This window comes from Oncorhynchus keta, chromosome 24 (genome assembly GCF_023373465.1).
Source record: "Oncorhynchus keta strain PuntledgeMale-10-30-2019 chromosome 24, Oket_V2, whole genome shotgun sequence".
Taxonomy (NCBI): Eukaryota; Metazoa; Chordata; class Actinopteri; order Salmoniformes; family Salmonidae; genus Oncorhynchus; species Oncorhynchus keta.
Genome location: NC_068444.1, coordinates 28,860,997 through 28,879,857, shown reverse-complemented (window position 1 = coordinate 28,879,857; position 18,861 = coordinate 28,860,997). Strand labels below are relative to the sequence as shown.

The 18,861-nt window shown below is 45.4% G+C and overlaps 1 protein-coding gene across 1 annotated transcript in view; it reads right to left on the bottom strand.

The window, feature by feature from the left end:
• trrap (transformation/transcription domain-associated protein) overlaps positions 1-18,861 on the bottom strand; it is an 83,963-nt gene that overhangs the window by 17,812 nt on the left and 47,290 nt on the right. The window contains 7 exon segments of the mRNA XM_035801328.2: positions 1,838-1,999; positions 5,395-5,596; positions 8,031-8,131; positions 8,510-8,656; positions 11,819-11,937; positions 12,713-12,908; positions 17,474-17,665. Of these exon segments, the coding sequence (XP_035657221.2) occupies positions 1,838-1,999; positions 5,395-5,596; positions 8,031-8,131; positions 8,510-8,656; positions 11,819-11,937; positions 12,713-12,908; positions 17,474-17,665 (1,119 nt within the window).

Genomic DNA, 18,861 nt, shown 5'->3' with positions numbered 1-18,861 from the left:
CGGCCATAGGTGTGAGCTCAGCACCTTTTGCTAGGTGAGAGATAGAACGTCGATCAACTCAACACACGGGAGTTATGCACAGTGACAGTGAGGCCTTGATGACAGAGACAACAAGGTGGTTGAGCCCAGACCACAGCTCCTCTCAGGCCCCATTAGACTGACACCCTACACCCCTGTTCCCCTACCCTGCTGACAGAGGGGTGAGGAATAACCTGTAGGTGTAAAGAGACACCTCACTAACCCTGGCTCAGCCTCCCATTAACAGTACAGAGGAGCACAGAGGGAGGGCTATGCTGGGTGATGGAGAGGAGGATGGAGGGGGGTGGAGGGATGGATAGATAAGTGGCAGCTTAGCAGGGCATTAAAGATGAGGCAGGAGGAGAGAAAGGAGGAGGAGCGTAAGGAGAGATCAGGCTCTTAATGGGAGATGAAGGATGTTATATTTTGGAGGGGGATTAGATTCGCTGTAGGACTGTTAACGCTGTGATTCATCTCTCCTCTGCTCCTCAGGGTTAACCTTCATTAATATTTCACTGTCTGTTTTTAAAGCATCCCGCCGTGCGGCCGCCGCCCACAACACTAAATTATTCAGCGTCGCTAAGATAAAGGCTTCCATCCATTAAAAGGTGCTTTCCTGCTTTTCTCTTTTACAGACAGTCAACCTTTTACCCTTCACTCATCATATGGTGAGGAGGAAGGCAGACGGGCGACAAAATGCTTCACCCATCCATTCCCCAAATACCAAACTGCAAAAGCCATTCATAAAGCTCTCCATGATCTCTCCATTACCTTAATAGGCTACAAAAAGGTTGAGAAACCCTGATTTAATAACTAAACAAACCATATTTATATCCCATTAAGCACATGATGTGGGCTTGTCTGACTCGCCTTAGAATAGCGTGTTTCCACTTCACGTGAGAGATTATCTATAAATCTCTTCGCTCCCTCTTCTCCCACCCTCGCTGTCTCTTCTCTCCCATTTCCCGCTCTACTGGGTGGATAAGGGGTGTTTGATGTAGCCAAATAGTCTTTGAAGTTCCCACCTCTCAATTGCTGGGAAATAATACTCCATTAACGGAAAGAAAATTAGTCCCTTACTTTATTTGTCAGCTCTGTTCCTGCACTGCGGATGAGTTTGATATTAACTTAATATTCATTCCTTCTATAAATAATTGAAAAGGGCTCACTGGAGGAAGGGGAAGCCAATACATGAGGAGAGGAATCTGAATGGTTAATTTGATAAATAGAAAGTGCTGGAGAGAGGCCACTCTGGCACTGAGTGCTGTTAATCCATCTCGATTAGGCTGACGTGCCTACACACACACACACACACACACACACACACACACACACACACACACACACAGTATTTACAGACGGACAGATGCAAGGCCAGATACAGATGGGGGAACATTTACATTTAGGAGAGGAGGATAGGAGGGCTGAGTGCTTGTAGTACAGAAAAGTCCTTAGCTTGTCCGTCCCTGGTACAGGAAAGTTGAGAAACAAAATAAAAAAACGAGGACCAAGGCACTTTTTATAGAATTAAAATATGAAGAGTGCCTTGGTGCTCCTTGTTTTTTTGTTGTTGACCAATTAACCCTTTGCAAAAGAGCACCAATCTAATAAGACCTATGGAGCAGCAATGCTTCCCTTCCTTTGTTCTACTCTAGAATTTTAACGGGCTGTGCTGTAGACAGATGAGCTTATTCTATGGACGGGAGGTGGGTACAGGCGTAGAATGACATATTACAACTTTATTGAATAGGATCTCTGTGGTTACGGGTGTTGTGAGTGGTCACAGGTGTGCTGTAGGTACACAGGTTGACTGACGTACCTGGCTGATGAGGTTGAGCAGGGGTTTGCCCTCTGACCCCACCAGGCAGGTCAGGAGCTGTGGTATCCATGCCAACCACTGGATGGGCGGCACTCCGATGCAGTACTTGTCCACAGCATCCGCCAGGGTGTTCTTGTCATCAAAGCTCAGCAGCCACAGCACCTGGGAATGGGGGGCAGGAGAGAGAACAGTGACACCGTTAGAGGGAGGTTGCTGGCGAGCTCAGGCAGCATGGACACAAATTACATCAACATTTCAAATGGTGACTAAAGGGCTTAATTGCCTGTAATATCATCACCAGACCATCTCTGGAGCTCATGAACAGTGAGAGGGAGGTTGCGTTCCTGGCAAGCTTTAGCCGCTTTGAGAAGGGGAGGAGTGGGTCACAGAGCAGGTGAACTCCCTCCTGGGGGGGGCTGTTGATGGAGACATTAACCCCCCCACCCCCTATCAGCCAGCCAGCTAGGCCACACAGCTTGTGTATAATTACTGATAATCACTGGACATCTCTGCTCATCCATCAGGCTCTAAACGCTGCCAGGACCAGACCCAATATGTGTCCTAAACAGAAAGCTATTCCCTATATAGTGCACTACTTTTGAAAAGTAGTGCACTATATAGGGAGCCATTTGGGACACATCCCCGGTTACCGAGCCCTGGCCAGCCATCTCCTCTCTCCATACAATAGCAAGGGCAACATACACACACCCCCCACCCCCCTTGTGTGAGAGTGCACTGTGTAATGTACTCCCCCCAGAAACACCAGCCCAGAGGAAATGGAAGCTAATGGCCCTGATTATTTCTGTAAGAGCTGATTATAGTACTTGTGTGACGGCCAATATTCACAGCTAATACTGGAGAGGGAGAGACTTTTGTCCTGTTTTTCATTTTTACTACAGGTGAAAGAGTCAGGGGATCGTCATGTTAATGATGCCCTACTACCCATTTAGTGTTTTCTATGCTGCTGTCCAATGTCCACCATCACACAAGAAGGATCCAATTACAGCATCTTACCTGGACATATTTCTACAACACAGAGCAGAAGATTCAACACTCCCCTGCAATAGCTTTGCTGTAGGACTATTAGCTACAACAGTCCATCGCTGTTTCTGGTACCACAGTCAGCTAGGTCATGACCTCCAGAGAGAGCATCAGAGGATCAGAGTGTGTACTACTGATTGGTCTGGTTGTTGGTGATGGTCAGTCTGAAGCAGAGGGGGAATTGGGGTGGCTGGTGAACTTGAATTCAGTCATTTTAGAGTGCAGCGTGAGATTGACCCTCTAGAGCAGGGTTCCCCAACTGGCATACCAATATTTTATGTGGTTCATTTTATTTGACTGCCAGGTTTGCTGAGAATTAATGAATATATATAGTGTAGAAAACATTAAGGACACCTTCCTAATATTGAGTTGCCGCCCCCCTCCCCCCAGTTTAACCTGTACCCTCCCCTTTATCTACACTGATTAAAGTGGATTTAACAAGTGACATTGATAAGGGATGATAGCTTTAACATGCATTCATCTGGTCTGTTTCCTTAATGTTTTGTACGTTCAGTGTGTGCATACACATATACATACATACATACAACAAAAATAACAACATGTAAAGGGTAGGCAACACATCTTCCACCCTGATCCTCAACACAGGGCCCCCTCAGGGGGTGTGTGCTTAGTCACCTCATGTACTCCCCGTTAACCCACGGGTGCGTGGCCAAGAAGGACTCCAACACCATCATTAAGTTTGTAGATGACAACGATGGTAGCCCTGATCAGACAACGATGGGACGGCCTATAGGTAGGTCAGAGACCTGGCCGCATGGTGCTAGGACAACCACCTCTCCCTCAATGTGAGCAAGACAAAAAGGAGCTGATCGTGGACTACAGGAAAAGGAGGGCAGAACACGCCCCCACTCACAGCAACGGGGCTGTAGTGGAGCGGGTCGAGAGCTTCAAGTTCCTTGGTGTCCACCTCATCAACAAACTATCATGGTCCAAACACACCAAGACAGTCGTGAAGAGGGCACGAGAACTCCTATTCTCCCTCAGGAGACTGAATTTGGCATGGGCATCCTCAAAAAAGTTCTACAGCTGCACCATCGAGAGCATCCTGACCGGTTGCATCACCGCCCGCTATGGCAACTGCTCAGCATTCAACCATAACGTGCTACAGAGGGTAGTGCGTAGGGCCCAGTACATCACTGGGGCCAAGCTTCCTGACAGCTATAACAGGCCACATGGTGGCGGTGGGGTTATGGTATGGGCAGGCATATGCTACGGATAACGAACACAATTGCATTTTTTTTCTATGGCAATTTGAATGCACAGAGGTACCATGACGAGATCCTGAAGCCCATTGTCATGCCATTCATCCGCCGCCATCAGCTCATCTTTCAGCATGATAATCCATGGCTCCATGTTGCAAGGATCTGTACACAATTCCTGGAAGCTGGAAATGTACCTGTTCTTCCACGGCTTGCATACTCAGACATGTCACCTATTGAGCATGTTCGGAATGCTCTGGATCGACATGTTCCAGTTCCCACCAATATCGAGGAACTTCGCACAGCCATTGAAGAGGATTGGGACAACATTCTAAAATCAACAGCCTGTTCAACTCTATGTAAAGGAAGTGTGTCGCACTGCATGAGGTAAATGGTGTTCACAGCAGATACTGACTGGTTTTCTGATCCATGCCAAACTTCTTTTTTTTAAGGCATCTGTGGTCATTCCCAGTCATGAGAAATCGATAGATTAGGGCCTAATGAATTCATTTCAAATGACTGATTTCCAAATACTAAAATTGTTGCATGTTGGGGGGCAAATCAGCTCTAAGTTCCAAAATATTCCCACGCATAATAGAGAGATACATGTACTCATACACAAATGTATGAAAGGTTCGAAATTATTACGTTTTAGACAAATATTATATCTGTTGTTTCGGCTTCTGGCAGTCAATTTGCAGTCTACAAATTATTTGTTGATATGTTCCGACCCCCTGACCATCCACTCAAGAAAAATAAATTGTCCTCAGACCGAATCTAGTTGATAATCCCTTCCCTAGAGAAATGGAGACTATAGTAGTGATTGGTGGTGAAGAATAGATGGTGTTTCTTTGACATAGGTGCGCCACGCAAACAATCAGAAAGAGGTTGTGCTTTCTCTAAATACTCCATTTCGAGAACCTAGTTACAGCCCAGTGGAGTCTAAATTATGTCTAAATGAAAATAACTCCTACACACTGATAACCATTTGTGGGTTTAAGTTCACACGTGCTGTCCTGTTCATCCGTGTGAGACCTTCACAGGTGCTTTCCTGTTCATCCGTATGAGAGACCTTCACAGGTGAAGTTGCAAGGCAAGCAAATAAACGTACCTTTAGCATTTTCACCATTTGTGATCCATAATATTTGCAGTTGCTTACACCGAATGATGGCATGCTAGAGCCATGTACTTCACAGAAGCTGGAAGGTTACTAGTAGCTGTTCCTCATGAGGCATAGAACTCCAGCTCATCTATATGTGCTTGGATCACACGAGCAGAACTCCATCTCTAACCCACCTTGGCCAGGTACTTGCGTGACTTGCTCTCGTTCTGATGTCGGCAGGCATGCAAGTAGCAGGTGAGGGCGGAGACACCCAGGTGCAGCTGGCGCTCCTTAACGAAGATGTTCTCCAGGTAGTCCCCCCACATGGCCCAGGCCTTCACTAGGACATCATGCATCTGGACCGCTGCCGAGAACGCTTTGTTGGCCTCCTCTGATCTGGAGAGGGGGAGTAATGAAGAGTGAGTGAGTAAGGGAGAATAGAGGAGAAAGGGGGGAAATGGGAAGATAAGGAGAAAGAGGGGGATGGGGATATGGAGAGGAAGAGAGAATAGAGGGGAGAGTACATTGAGAGAGAATAGAGGGGATGAAGGATGTAGCAAAATGGAGATTGGGAAAGGGTAGAGTACGGCAGAGAGCGAGGATAGTGTTAAAATTATATTTCGAATATGTATATCAATAGCGATCAGTTTTAAAACTTCCCCTCATCGGCAAGGCTCTCCTCCCATTATTACGGCTAGCGCTAGAAAGTAACATGACTACATCAGTGAAGGTCTAGAGCGTTTAATGTTGTGGAGTATGTCAGAGCCAGCCACACAGTATTACAGCAGCTTAACAGCGTCGCAACATTTCATCAACGTCACAAAGCAGGTAATGGCTCCGTATACTGGAATAAACTTTAACCCAGAAGAGGATTCTTGATCCTGCTTTCAGAATCTGGAACTCACGGCTCAAGTGTTCAGCTCCAGTTTATAGCTGAAAATACCAAGAAGAGCGAGGGACACCGACAAGGTGGAACCTGGCAGAGACCTACGTTTGAATGTTGTTTATGCTGATGGTGAAAAATATGTACAGTCATCAACCACTTTCAACGCATCCTCCTCCCACCTAAGACATAAAACATTTGAATAATTTTACAACCAATTCAGGACTTGATTAAGGAATAAGGGGCAAGGCACCCCATAAAAAAATTAACATCTGCCCCTTAGTCAAAATAAAAACACTTGTCTGTAAACAAAACAAGAGCTCAACAGGACTTAGTCAAACAACCTTTCCCCACCATTTTGGGAGAAGTTTCAAACAGCGAGGAGAAAGCACACCTGCTTTAAAATGGCTCGCGGGCCAATCAATTATAAAGGGTTACTATAACAACATATTTGGCATTGCCATAAAGGAACATGGAGGCTGATTGCTGTGGGAGTCTAAACCAGGCCCCTCCAGACATACTTTATGTGCTCGTCACATTGGCCGTGTCAAAGTACATAAACAGTTTCTCCTCAGCGGGAGTGGAGTAGAGGGTGAGAAACGCCCAGAGTGTCAAGTCACACACAGATACACCACAACTGTCTACCCCAGCCCCAAAGAGGTTCATACTCCCGCAGAGTGAGTGTGTGTGTGTGTATGTATGTGTGCGTGTGTGTTCGTAATGACTGCGTTGGGTCCCTACTGCTGAGGTTAGGCTAAGTTCTGCTGATACCAGAGATTCCAGTAAATTGCCAGCGAGTTAATTATTTGGGCGCGGATATTTAATAAGCTATCCCCATTTTTATTTCACCCCCGCGGGGAGCCGTCATGTCAGGGCTGATGAGGAGAGTGGGCACTGAAGGGTGAGGGGGAAAGTGGGTTGTGTGTGGATGTGTGATTTGGGAAGGGCATAGAGAGGGTTGTGTGTGTGTGTGTGTGTGTGTGCGTGTGTGTTTATTTGTGTGTGTGGGTATGTGAGATTGGGGAAGGGAACAGAGGCATGTGTGTTTGCTCTGCAGGCACCCCTGTAGTGAGAACGTAGTGTAGACACAGGCGTGTGTGTGTTTGCTCTGCAGGCACCCCCTGCAGTGAGAACGTAGTGTAGACACAGGCGTGTGTGTGTTTGCTCTGCAGGCACCCCCTGTAGTGAGAACGTAGTGTAGACACAGGCGTGTGTGTGTTTGCTCTGCAGGCACCCCCTGCAGTGAGAATGTAGTGTAGACACAGGCGTGTGTGTGTTTGCTCTGCAGGCACCCCCTGCAGTGAGAACGTAGTGTAGACACGGGTGTGTGTGTGTTTGCTCTGCAGGCACCCCCTGCAGTGAGAACGTAATGTAGACACAGGCGTGTGTGTGTTTGCTCTGCAGGCACCCCCTGCAGTGAGAATGTAGTGTAGACACAGGCGTGTGTGTGTTTGCTCTGCAGGCACCCCCTGCAGTGAGAACGTAGTGTAGACACGGGTGTGTGTGTGTTTGCTCTGCAGGCACCCCCTGCAGTGAAAACGTAGTGTAGACACAGACGTGTGTTTGCTCTGCAGGTACCCCCTGTAGTGAGAATGTAGTGTAGACACGGGTGTATATGTGTGTGTTTGCTCTGCAGGCACCCCCTGTAGTGAGAACGTAGTGTAGACACGGGTGTATGTGTGTGTGTTTGCTCTGCAGGCACCCCCTGCAGCGAGAACGTAGTGTAGACACGGGCGTGTGTTGAGGACACGGGTAGAAATAAGAGTCTGAGATTAGAACTTGAGTCTGTCACCAAGTCAACCTGAAGAGCTCATTCATACACTCAGACAGTCATACACTCAGACAGTCATACACTCAGACAGTCATACACTCAGACAGTCATACACTCAGACAGTCATACACTCAGACAGTCATAAATCACTTGTAAGTGTCTAGAGGAGTACATACTTGTTGATCTGAGCCAGGAACATGCCTTTGAGAGCGTAGAACTCAGCGGTCATCTCCTTGGTGAAGTACTTCAGGTTGGTTGACTCTATCACCTCCAGACCCTGCAGAGGGAGATGAAAACAACTTTGTTCACCAAATATACTCAGTCACTATTTAGAAAGTGAATTTCAATAAGCGTTCTTTCATAATTTAAGATCATGTATTTCAAAAGGCATTGAAGTGAAGTCTTCAATGGGGTTTTTAAAAATAGGGGGAAAAACTTCAGACAGGGGAACATTTATCAGATAAAAAAAAAGTCTTATCATCATCACTAAAACATACTTCATGTAATAATATATTCCATTTAGCAGATGCTTTTATCCAAAGCGACTTAGTCAGACACACATGTACAAACAGGTGGTCCCGGGGATTGAACCCTCTACGCTGGCGTTGCAAGCGTCATGCTCTATCAACTGAGCTCCAAATGACCACTTCCTCACCTGCATACACTCGTTCTTGCCCATGACCCCTGCCAGCTGCAGGTAACATTTGACCTGCTGGCGGATCTTCTGGAAGCAGTCTATGATGGGCACCGTGGGGATGGTGTGGATACGACTCAGGATGTCCAGAGACACGTTCACAAGACCCTGAGGGGAAACATACAGGTTCATAACATTCAAAATAGTAATAACATTATAATACAGTGCCTTCAGTCAGTACTTCATACACAGTGTTACTAAGTGGGATTAAAAATACATTTAATTAATCTACACAAAATACTCCAGTGTCAAAGTGGAAGGAAATGTTGAATATGGATTAGATAAGTATTCAACCTCAATCACCTTTGGCAGCGATTAGAGCTGTGAGTCTTTCTGGGTAAGTCTAAGAGCTTTGCACACCTGGATTTGCACACCTTTTAAAACTCTTCAAGCGCTCAAGGCTCTGATCAGGCCCTACACCCAAACAAGGGCACTGCGTTCATCCACCTCTGGCCTGCTCGCCTCCCTACCACTGAGGAAGTACAGTTCCCGCTCAGCCCAGTCAAAACTGTTCGCTGCTCTGGCTCCCCAATGGTGGAACACACTTCCTCACGACGCCAGGACAGCGGAGTCAATCACCACCTTCCGGAGACACCTGAAACCCCACCTCTTTAAGGAATACCTAGGATAGGATAAAGTAATCCTTCTCACCCCCCCCCCCTTAAAAGATTTAGATGCACTATTGTAAAGTGGCTGTTCCACTGGATGTCATAAGGTGAATGCACCAATTTGTAAGTCGCTCTGGATAAGAGCATCTGCTAAATGACTTAAATGTAAATGTAAGTTGGTTATTGATCATTGCTAGACAGTCATTTTCAAGTCTTGTCAAGTTGATTTAATTAAGTCAACTGTAACTAGGCCACTCAGGAACAGTCAATATCATCTTGGTTTATGTTATTGTCCTGCTGAAAGGTGAATTAGTCTCCCAGTGTTTGTTGGAAAGCAGGCAACAACCAGGTTTTCCTCTGGGATTTTGGCTGTATTCCATTTTATCCTAAAAACTCCTTTCAAATAAGTGTACCAATATAAATAGTGGTACTCAGTGAAGTATTGCATTGGATTTGCCTCAAACAATGCTTTGTATTCAGCATAAAAAGTATGTAGTATTACATTAGTGCCTTGTTGCAAACAGGATGCATGTTTTGAAATATTTTTTATTCTGTACAGGCTTCCTTTTCACTCTGTTATTTAGGTTAGTATTGTGGAGTATCTACAATGTTGATCCATCCTCAGTTTTCACATCACAGCCATTGTAGTTTTAAAAATCACCATTGGACTCTGGTTTTCTTCCTATCCGGCAACGGAGTTTGGAAAGACGCCTATATCTTTGTAGTGACTGGGTGTGATACACCACTAAAGCCTGATTATTAACTTCACCGTGCTCCAAGGGAAATTCAAAAGTCTTTATTTTAATTTCTTCTTTCTTTTTACACATTTACCAATCTGTGCCCTTCTTGAAAGGCATTGGAAAATCTCCCTGGTCTTTGTTGTGAAATCTGTGCTTAAAATTCATGACTCGATTGAGGGAACTTACAGATAATTGGTCTGTAAGGTCCCTCAGAAATAATGTTAACCACTATTATTGAACACAGAATTAGGGCTGGGCAATTCACAATATACCATGTGTACAAAACATTAGGTACACCTGCTCTTTCCATGACAGACTGGCAAGATAAATCCAGGTGAAAGCTATAATCTCTTATTGATGTCACTTGTTAAATCCACTTCAGTGTAGATGAAGGGGAAGAGACAGGTTGAAGAAGGATTTTTAAGCCTTGAGACAGGTATTGTGTATGTGTGCCATTCAGAGGTTGAGTGAACAAGACAAAAGATGTAAGTGCCTTTGAACGGGGTATGGTAGTGTCAAGAACTACAACGCTGCTGGGGTTTTCACACAAAACAGTTTCCCGTGTGTGTCAAGAATGGTCCACTACCCAAAGGACAATCCAGACAACTTGACAACTGTCAGAAGCATTGGAGTCAACATGGGCCAGTATCCCTGTGGAACGCTTTTAACACCTTGTAGAGTCCATGTCCCGACAAATTGAGGCTGTTCTGAGGGCAAAAGTGGGTGCAACTCAATATGTGTAATGTGTTAATGTTTTCTACATTCAGTGTTACCCTCAATTTTTTGTTTGTTTTTAAATCTCTGAATAACCTTTGTAGTACAATTAAAAGATCACTACACCACATTTCAAAAAGTCAGGAATAATCTAATGAATTCAGGGCTTCTAAAACGATACAAAGGCTAAACATAAGCCTTCCACAACCATAAGACCCACTAATAAAATGACCTAAATAGTTTTACCTGCTTTATTTAGCAAAAATCACTCCAGTCTTTCCAGTCTATGAAAATTCCCATTTTGTTACAAATGTAACCAGAACCATGCACATCCACCAATAATGACCAACCATTAACAGGTCTCATTAACAATCTCTCAAGCCCACACGCTAGTGAGTAAAAAAATGTATATTTCAAGTCTAGCCAACTTGGATGTATTTGCTTGCTAACAAGGTAGAAGAGTTGACCTGTTATGAATAAACACTCGTCTCTCAACTGGTTGAACAACTAGAAATCAAGTGGCTTACCCGGAGAAAAATCACCCTACTTCTCAGAATGAGAACGATATGCCAATTCCATAGAAAAAGTTATGCACATTGCACAATTATAAAACACAAACTAGACGGCACATAAGTCTGTGGCTAAAATGCTGCTGGGGTACTGCGATGCCGTGCGCGACTGAAACTGAGCATTCATTTTCCACAACGATTTTGACTCCTGAACTTATTTAGGCTTGCCATAACAAAGGGCTTGAACACTTTGACACAAAATGTTTCAGCTTTTAATTTAATTAATTTGTAATACAAAATCTAAAAACAGAATTCTACTTTGACATTATGGGGTACTCTGTCGCTCAGTGACAAAATCTCTAAATTCAGGCTGTAACAACAAAATGGGGAAAAAGTAGAGTGGTGTGAATACTTTGAAGCCATTTAGTAGACGCTTTTATCCAAAGCTCATGCATGCATACATTTTTATGTATGGGTGGCCCGTGGGAATCGAATCTACGATCCTTGGCATTGCAAGCACCATGCTCTACCAACTGAGCCACACAGGAGTTGGAAACAATTCAATTCATAAATTGGAAATTTTATTTTCAATGCTCTAATCTAATCTTTAATTTCCAGATTTGGCAACTGAAATAAATCCAACCCTGGCGAACACGTAATCTTGGCAGATAGTGATTTATCACACAGTGAGCATGGTACCTGTTTGCGTCCTATCTTGCCATATTGGATGATGGCAGAGGCGGAGGCGTGGACCCCCAGCATGGCATTGCTGGTGTTGGGGTCGTGCTGCGTGTTGGTCTCATACGCCGTCACGATGGCTGGGATAGGAAGGAGGAGAACAAGATGTCATTACAGTCCAGTCAGTGTAGAGTAGAGGGAGCTCCATATTATTGAGCTTGACTATGTAACAAAGTTAATTTGGATGAAAGCATTAGAAATATAACTAAGGATGAATATCAAAGACAATGATGTCTCATGTTCTCGAGTTTTGTAGTTACACCAGTCATCATAGCTGTAGTAGTTTCATAGCAGCACTAAAGCTGCCACAGACATCTTTCAGGATGCGAAGTCTGAATGGTTTCAAAGTCACTGCAGGACAACGTCTGGCACGACAGCGTGTGTCATGTTGTAGAGGACACAGACAACAACGAGAACAGATTTTTAAATTCACTCAACTCTCCCTTTATTTACCATGTCTCCTCATCTTCTACCTCCAATTTGTTCCATCTTTCCCCTCTGTTTTTTGTACTGTTCTTTCCTTCCTCTTGTCCTTTTCATATCCACTCCTCCTTCCTCCCCCTCTTTGCCACAGAGTTTCATCTCTTCTTATCTCCAGCTCTTTCCCTCCCTCCAACTTAGTCTGTGCTGTCATGCAGTCCCTTGCATTGCTTTCCCCCCCCTCTACCTCTCTTTCCCACTCACTGTCTGTCTCTTCTCTCCCCCTCTCGTGTGTGTGTGTGTGTGTGCCATGCAGAGTAAACAAGTCATTTAGAGAGCTGACATTTGGGAAGGTAGAGAGAGCCTGAGGGGTTCAGCTCACTATGGCCTTTTAGAGACATCCCCATTGTGAGTAGCGATAGGTGTGAGTCCTACCCTGGTAGTGGTGCTGCCGCCACATGAAGATGCTGCTCCAGTGGGAGAGGTCATCAGAGACGATGGGCAGCCTGTTCCTCCAGGTCTTCACCACAGTTTTCATGTCGTGGAGGCTGGTGTTACGGCCCAGGTTAGCTGGCTGCAGTCCGGCGTTGATCTGTGCCGCCTCCTGGAGCTCGATGATCTGCTGGGCAGCCTGGTTGGGGAGGAGAGGGGTGGGAAAGTTTAAAGGGTTTTGAGAGAATGGAGGAATGGAGAGAGAGAAGGGGAGGATGAAGAAAGAATGAGTGTGGAGAACAGTGGTGACAGGAAATAATTGGAAAGAGAGTGCGAGACAGAGAGAGCGCGCGAGACAGAGGGCCAGGGTAAACAGAGAAAGAGAAGGAGGGGTACAGAAGACTGAGGGATGAGATTTGGCAGGGTTTCTGTTCTTTCTCTATGACAGTAAGAAAGGCAGGATGTCCAGGCCAATTCCAAAGCCATTAGCCCACTGTATTACAGGCTTATGATGACTATTGGAAAAACCTTCTCTGAAATGAGGTCCGAGAAGCAAACACCTGATAGTTGAAAAGCCACTTTGATCCATCTATTTACCTTCAGGGACAGGACATCATATTAAGGCTAGGGCTGGTGGCAGGACAGAACATCATTAAGGCTAGGGCTGGTGGCAGAACATCATATTAAGGCTAGGGCTGGTGGCAGGGACAGAACATCATATTAAGGCTAGGGCTGGTGGGAGGGACAGAACATCATATTAAGGCTAGGGCTGGTGACAGAACATCATATTAAGGCTAGGGCTGGTGACAGAACATCATATTAAGGCTAGGGCTGGTGACAGGGACAGAACATCATATTAAGGCTAGGGCTGGTGACAGAACATCATATTAAGGCTAGGGCTGGTGACAGAACATCATATTAAGGCTAGGGCTGGTGACAGAACATCATATTAAGGCTAGGGCTGGTGACAGAACATCATATTAAGGCTAGGGCTGGTGACAGAACATCATATTAAGGCTAGGGCTGGTGACAGAACATCATATTAAGGCTAGGGCTGGTGACAGAACATCATTAAGGCTAGGGCTGGTGACAGGGACAGAACATCATTAAGGCTAGGGCTGGTGACAGGGACAGAACATCATTAAGGCTAGGGCTGGTGACAGGGACAGAACATCATTAAGGATAGGGCTGGTGACAGGGACAGAACATCATTAAGGATAGGGCTGGTGACAGGGACAGAACATCATTAAGGATAGGGCTGGTGACAGGGACAGAACATCATTAAGGATAGGGCTGGTGAAAGGGACAGAACATCATTAAGGCTAGGGCTGGTGACAGGGACAGAACATCATTAAGGCTAGGGCTGGTGACAGGGACAGAACATCATTAAGGCTAGGGCTGGTGACAGAACATCATTAAGGCTAGGGCTGGTGACAGAACATCATATTAAGGCTAGGGCTGGTGACAGAACATCATATTAAGGCTAGGGCTGGTGACAGAACATCATATTAAGGCTAGGGCTGGTGACAGCACATCATATTAAGGCTAGGGCTGGTGACAGGGACAGAACATCATATTAAGGCTAGGGCTGGTGACAGGGACAGAACATCATATTAAGGCTAGGGCTGGTGACAGGGACAGAACATCATTAAGGCTAGGGCTGGTGGCAGGGACAGAACATCATATTAAGGCTAGGGCTGGTGGCAGGGACAGAACATCATTAAGGCTAGGGCTGGTGACAGGGACAGAACATCATTAAGGCTAGGGCTGGTGGCACGGACAGAACATCATATTAAGGCTAGGGCTGGTGGCAGGGACAGAACATCATTAAGGCTAGGGCTGGTGACAGGGACAGAACATCATTAAGGCTAGGGCTGGTGGCACGGAAAGAACATCATAGTAAAGCTGGGGCTGGTGACAGAACATCATATTAAGGCTAGGGCTGGTGACAGGGACAAAACATCATTAAGGATAGGGCTGGTGACAGGGACAGAACATCATTAAGGATAGGGCTGGTGACAGGGACAGAACATCATTAAGGATAGGGCTGGTGACAGGGACAGAACATCATTAAGGATAGGGCTGGTGACAGGGACAGAACATCATTAAGGGGAGGGCTGGTGACAGGGACAGAACATCATTAAGGATAGGGCTGGTGACAGGGACAGAACATCATTAAGGATAGGGCGGGTGAAAGGGATAGAACATCATTAAGGCTAGGGCTGGTGACAGGGACAGAACATAATTAAAGATAGGGCTGATGACAGGGACAGAACATCATATTAAGGCTAGGGCTGGTGGCAGGGACAGAACATCATTAAGGCTAGGGCTGGTGACAGAACATCATATTAAGGCTAGGGCTGGTGACAGAACATCATATTAAGGCTAGGGCTGGTGACAGGGACAGAACATCATTAAGGCTAGGGCTGGTGACAGAACATCATATTAAGGCTAGGGCTGGTGACAGAACATCATATTAAGGCTAGGGCTGGTGACAGAACATCATATTAAGGCTAGGGCTGATGACAGCGACAGAACATCATATTAAGGCTAGGGCTGGTGACAGGGACAGAACATCATATTAAGGCTAGGGCTGGTGACAGGGACAGAACATCATATTAAGGCTAGGGCTGGTGACAGGGACAGAACATCATTAAGGCTAGGGCTGGTGGCAGGGACAGAACATCATATTAAGGCTAGGGCTGGTGGCAGGGACAGAACATCATTAAGGCTAGGGCTGGTGACAGGGACAGAACATCATTAAGGCTAGGGCTGGTGGCACGGACAGAACATCATATTAAGGCTAGGGCTGGTGACAGAACATCATATTAAGGCTAGGGCTGGTGACAGGGACAGAACATCATTAAGGATAGGGCTGGTGACAGGGACAGAACATCATTAAGGATAGGGCTGGTGACAGGGACAGAACATCATTAAGGATAGGGCTGGTGACAGGGACAGAACATCATTAAGGATAGGGCTGGTGACAGGGACAGAACATCATTAAGGATAGGGCTGGTGACAGGGACAGAACATCATTAAGGATAGGGCTGGTGACAGGGACAGAACATCATTAAGGATAGGGCTGGTGAAAGGGATAGAACATCATTAAGGCTAGGGCTGGTGACAGGGACAGAACATCATTAAGGCTAGGGCTGATGACAGGGACAGAACATCATATTAAGGCTAGGGCTGGTGGCAGGGACAGAACATCATTAAGGCTAGGGCTGGTGACAGAACATCATATTAAGGCTAGGGCTGGTGACAGAACATCATATTAAGGCTAGGGCTGGTGACAGGGACAGAACATCATTAAGGATAGGGCTGGTGACAGGGACAGAACATCATTAAGGATAGGGCTGGTGACAGGGACATAACATCATTAAGGATAGGGCTGGTGACAGGGACAGAACATCATTAAGGATAGGGCTGGTGACAGGGACAGAACATCATATTAAGGCTAGGGCTGGTGACAGGGACAGAACATCATTAAGGATAGGGCTGGTGACAGGGACAGAACATCATATTACTTTAATGGCTAATCACTTCTTTCAGACAAAGACTAAAAGGTATGGAGTCTCCATTCTGAAGGGTCTAATTTATTTGTTCTATTTAACCAGGTAAGTTGACTGAGAACATTCTCATTTACAGCAACGACCTGGGGAATAGTTACAGGGAAGAGGGGATGAATGAGACAATTGGAAGCTGGGGATGATTAGGTGAATGATGGTATGAAGGCCAGACTGGGGATTTAGCCAGGACACCGGGGTTAACACCCCTACAATAAGTGCCATGGGATCTTTAGAGAGTACAAAGTCTAAACCCGGGATATTAAATGCTGTTGAGCTGCTAGAATCTACACACGAATGACGATCAATCATTTTCATCAACCAATCAATCAAGATTAATACTAAAGCCAACGATCAATGCCGCTGGTGTAAATTCATTGGAAAGTCCTTTATTTTGATGGCTTGATTCCGAATGCAGTTTGATTCTAGTTATTTACCTGCAGAAAGCCTTTGTTTTAGAGGCTCTCCGGGCTTTAAGTGTATGGTACTGAAATAAAGATTTACGACTGCTGAGTTCACTAAGCAGGAAAGAAAAGTTGTTTTCCTGCTTTTATAATGAATGGGACCACAGACAAATGAATGTAGCAGCACGCAATTCAAATAGCTGCCTTCAAAAGAGAAATGTCCTGAATCGGTCGGTGGACCGACCAAATCAAATCACCAGAAACAAAATAAATTGGGCAGTACAATATTCTCACAATTATCTGTTAATATCAGCTGATGGCACATTTATAACCTTCATTTTGGAGTGGCCATTCATCATGCAAATGTAATTTTGGAACAGGTATTTATTCAAACACTATCTGATGGGGGGGGAGCAATTACAGACAGTCTAAAGTTACTGCCTCGGTCTCGCTACTTTAGTTTCTGTCTCCATTTTTCTTTTCCACTCACTCCCTCTCCTCTTTCGTCCATTTTATTTCACTCTCCTCTTTCTTTTCCTCCTTCTCAGTCTGTCTCACTCCATTATCTCCCTCCCTCTTGTTTTTATTGCACTTCCAGGGAAGTGTTTTCCCCTCTTCATTCCCAGAAAACAGATCAGTGTTTTCCTCAGTAAATTGACTGGGATCACTGATCGACTCTTCATTTGGCAATACAGTGATCAAAAGAGATGTGTTCCAGAATTTTATTTCATCTTGATTAAGAATTGAGACATATTGAGGTGGTGCTTGTGTCTGCCTCCCTCATCTCTTACCTGAAGTAGTGGTGTGTGTACATGGGACACGATGTGAGGCAGTCTCCTCCACTCCCGTATGGCCAGACTGGAGGCCATCTCCACCAGCCGTTCTATGAAGTTGAGCTGCTGCTCCTCTGGATGGCAGATAGCCAGGTAACCACGGTGCATGTTCACCTTCCACGCCATCTCCTTAGGACAACTCATCTCCACCTTACAGATTAGAGACAGGTTACACACCCACACACACGTTCGGTGCATATGAGAAAGTAACACGTGAGCCTATTTGGACTGCAATTCTTTGTGTGCATCTCAAGTGAATTACTTCATGCCACTGTCACAAAGCAGCACTCTAACAGGACACAATACACCAGCTGTTCGATTCATTCTCCTCATCATTTTTAAAAGGCCTGAGTGGTTAATGAATAATCAGCCTGACACGGAGGTGAGCAGAGACTATATTGATCAGACCACTGAGTGCATTAACCACAACACTAACAAAAGCCCAATGGGAGCCTGCCTTCTGCGCAGTCAAACCTGGGAAACATTATTAGGTGTGTGTGTGTCTTGGTCTGTGTGTGTTGATGGGGGAGAGAATTACAGCGATCGTTCAATGTGCACTTATCACAGACGAGGGATAGGTGATGAATCTCCCGTAGACAGTGGTGGCCTTATCAGAGGCTGTTTAATTGAAAGCTGGGCCATTCAGATAGACAGACGGAGCCTCACCACAACAGCAGCAGCCTGCTCTACTCTGTCTTCTACCACCGCCACGTAACAAAACACACAACAGATTTTGGGCCAATTAATCACACAGACACGTAAATATTAGATCTATGCAAAACCATGGAGGAACGAGAGAGAGAGAGGGGCAACCAGTGGAGCAAACATTGTAATTACAAACCATATTTATTTTCCTTTAAAACTTCAAAAACGTGCATTGTTACAACACTCTACATAGCCAATAATAACATTTGAAATGTCTATTCTTTTAAAAATTGTGTCATGTTTACAAAATGTTCCTTTGTTTGTTGTCTATTCCATTTGCTTTGGCAATGTAAACATATGTTTCCCATGCCAAGAGACAGAGAAAGAGAGAGACTGAATGTAAGAGGCTGCTAGTTAAAAGGTTTTGCTGGACAGTTTAATGAGATGTCACCTCAGGACAGTGGCTCGTTTCAAAATCTCCTTGAGCGGAAAGCAAGACAGGAGTATTTGTTATGTGTCAGCTACTATCACGTTCCCTCCTCTACTCTGCTTTAGAAAACACGAGGCTGATAAATTAACCTTCCTAACGACTGCCAAACTACATTTCCACAGCTTTACGAGAGTTCTGGAGCTGGGAACCAGACCTCAGCCGAGTGTGTGTGCCTGTCTGTCTGAATGTCTATGTGCGCTTGTGTGGTCTG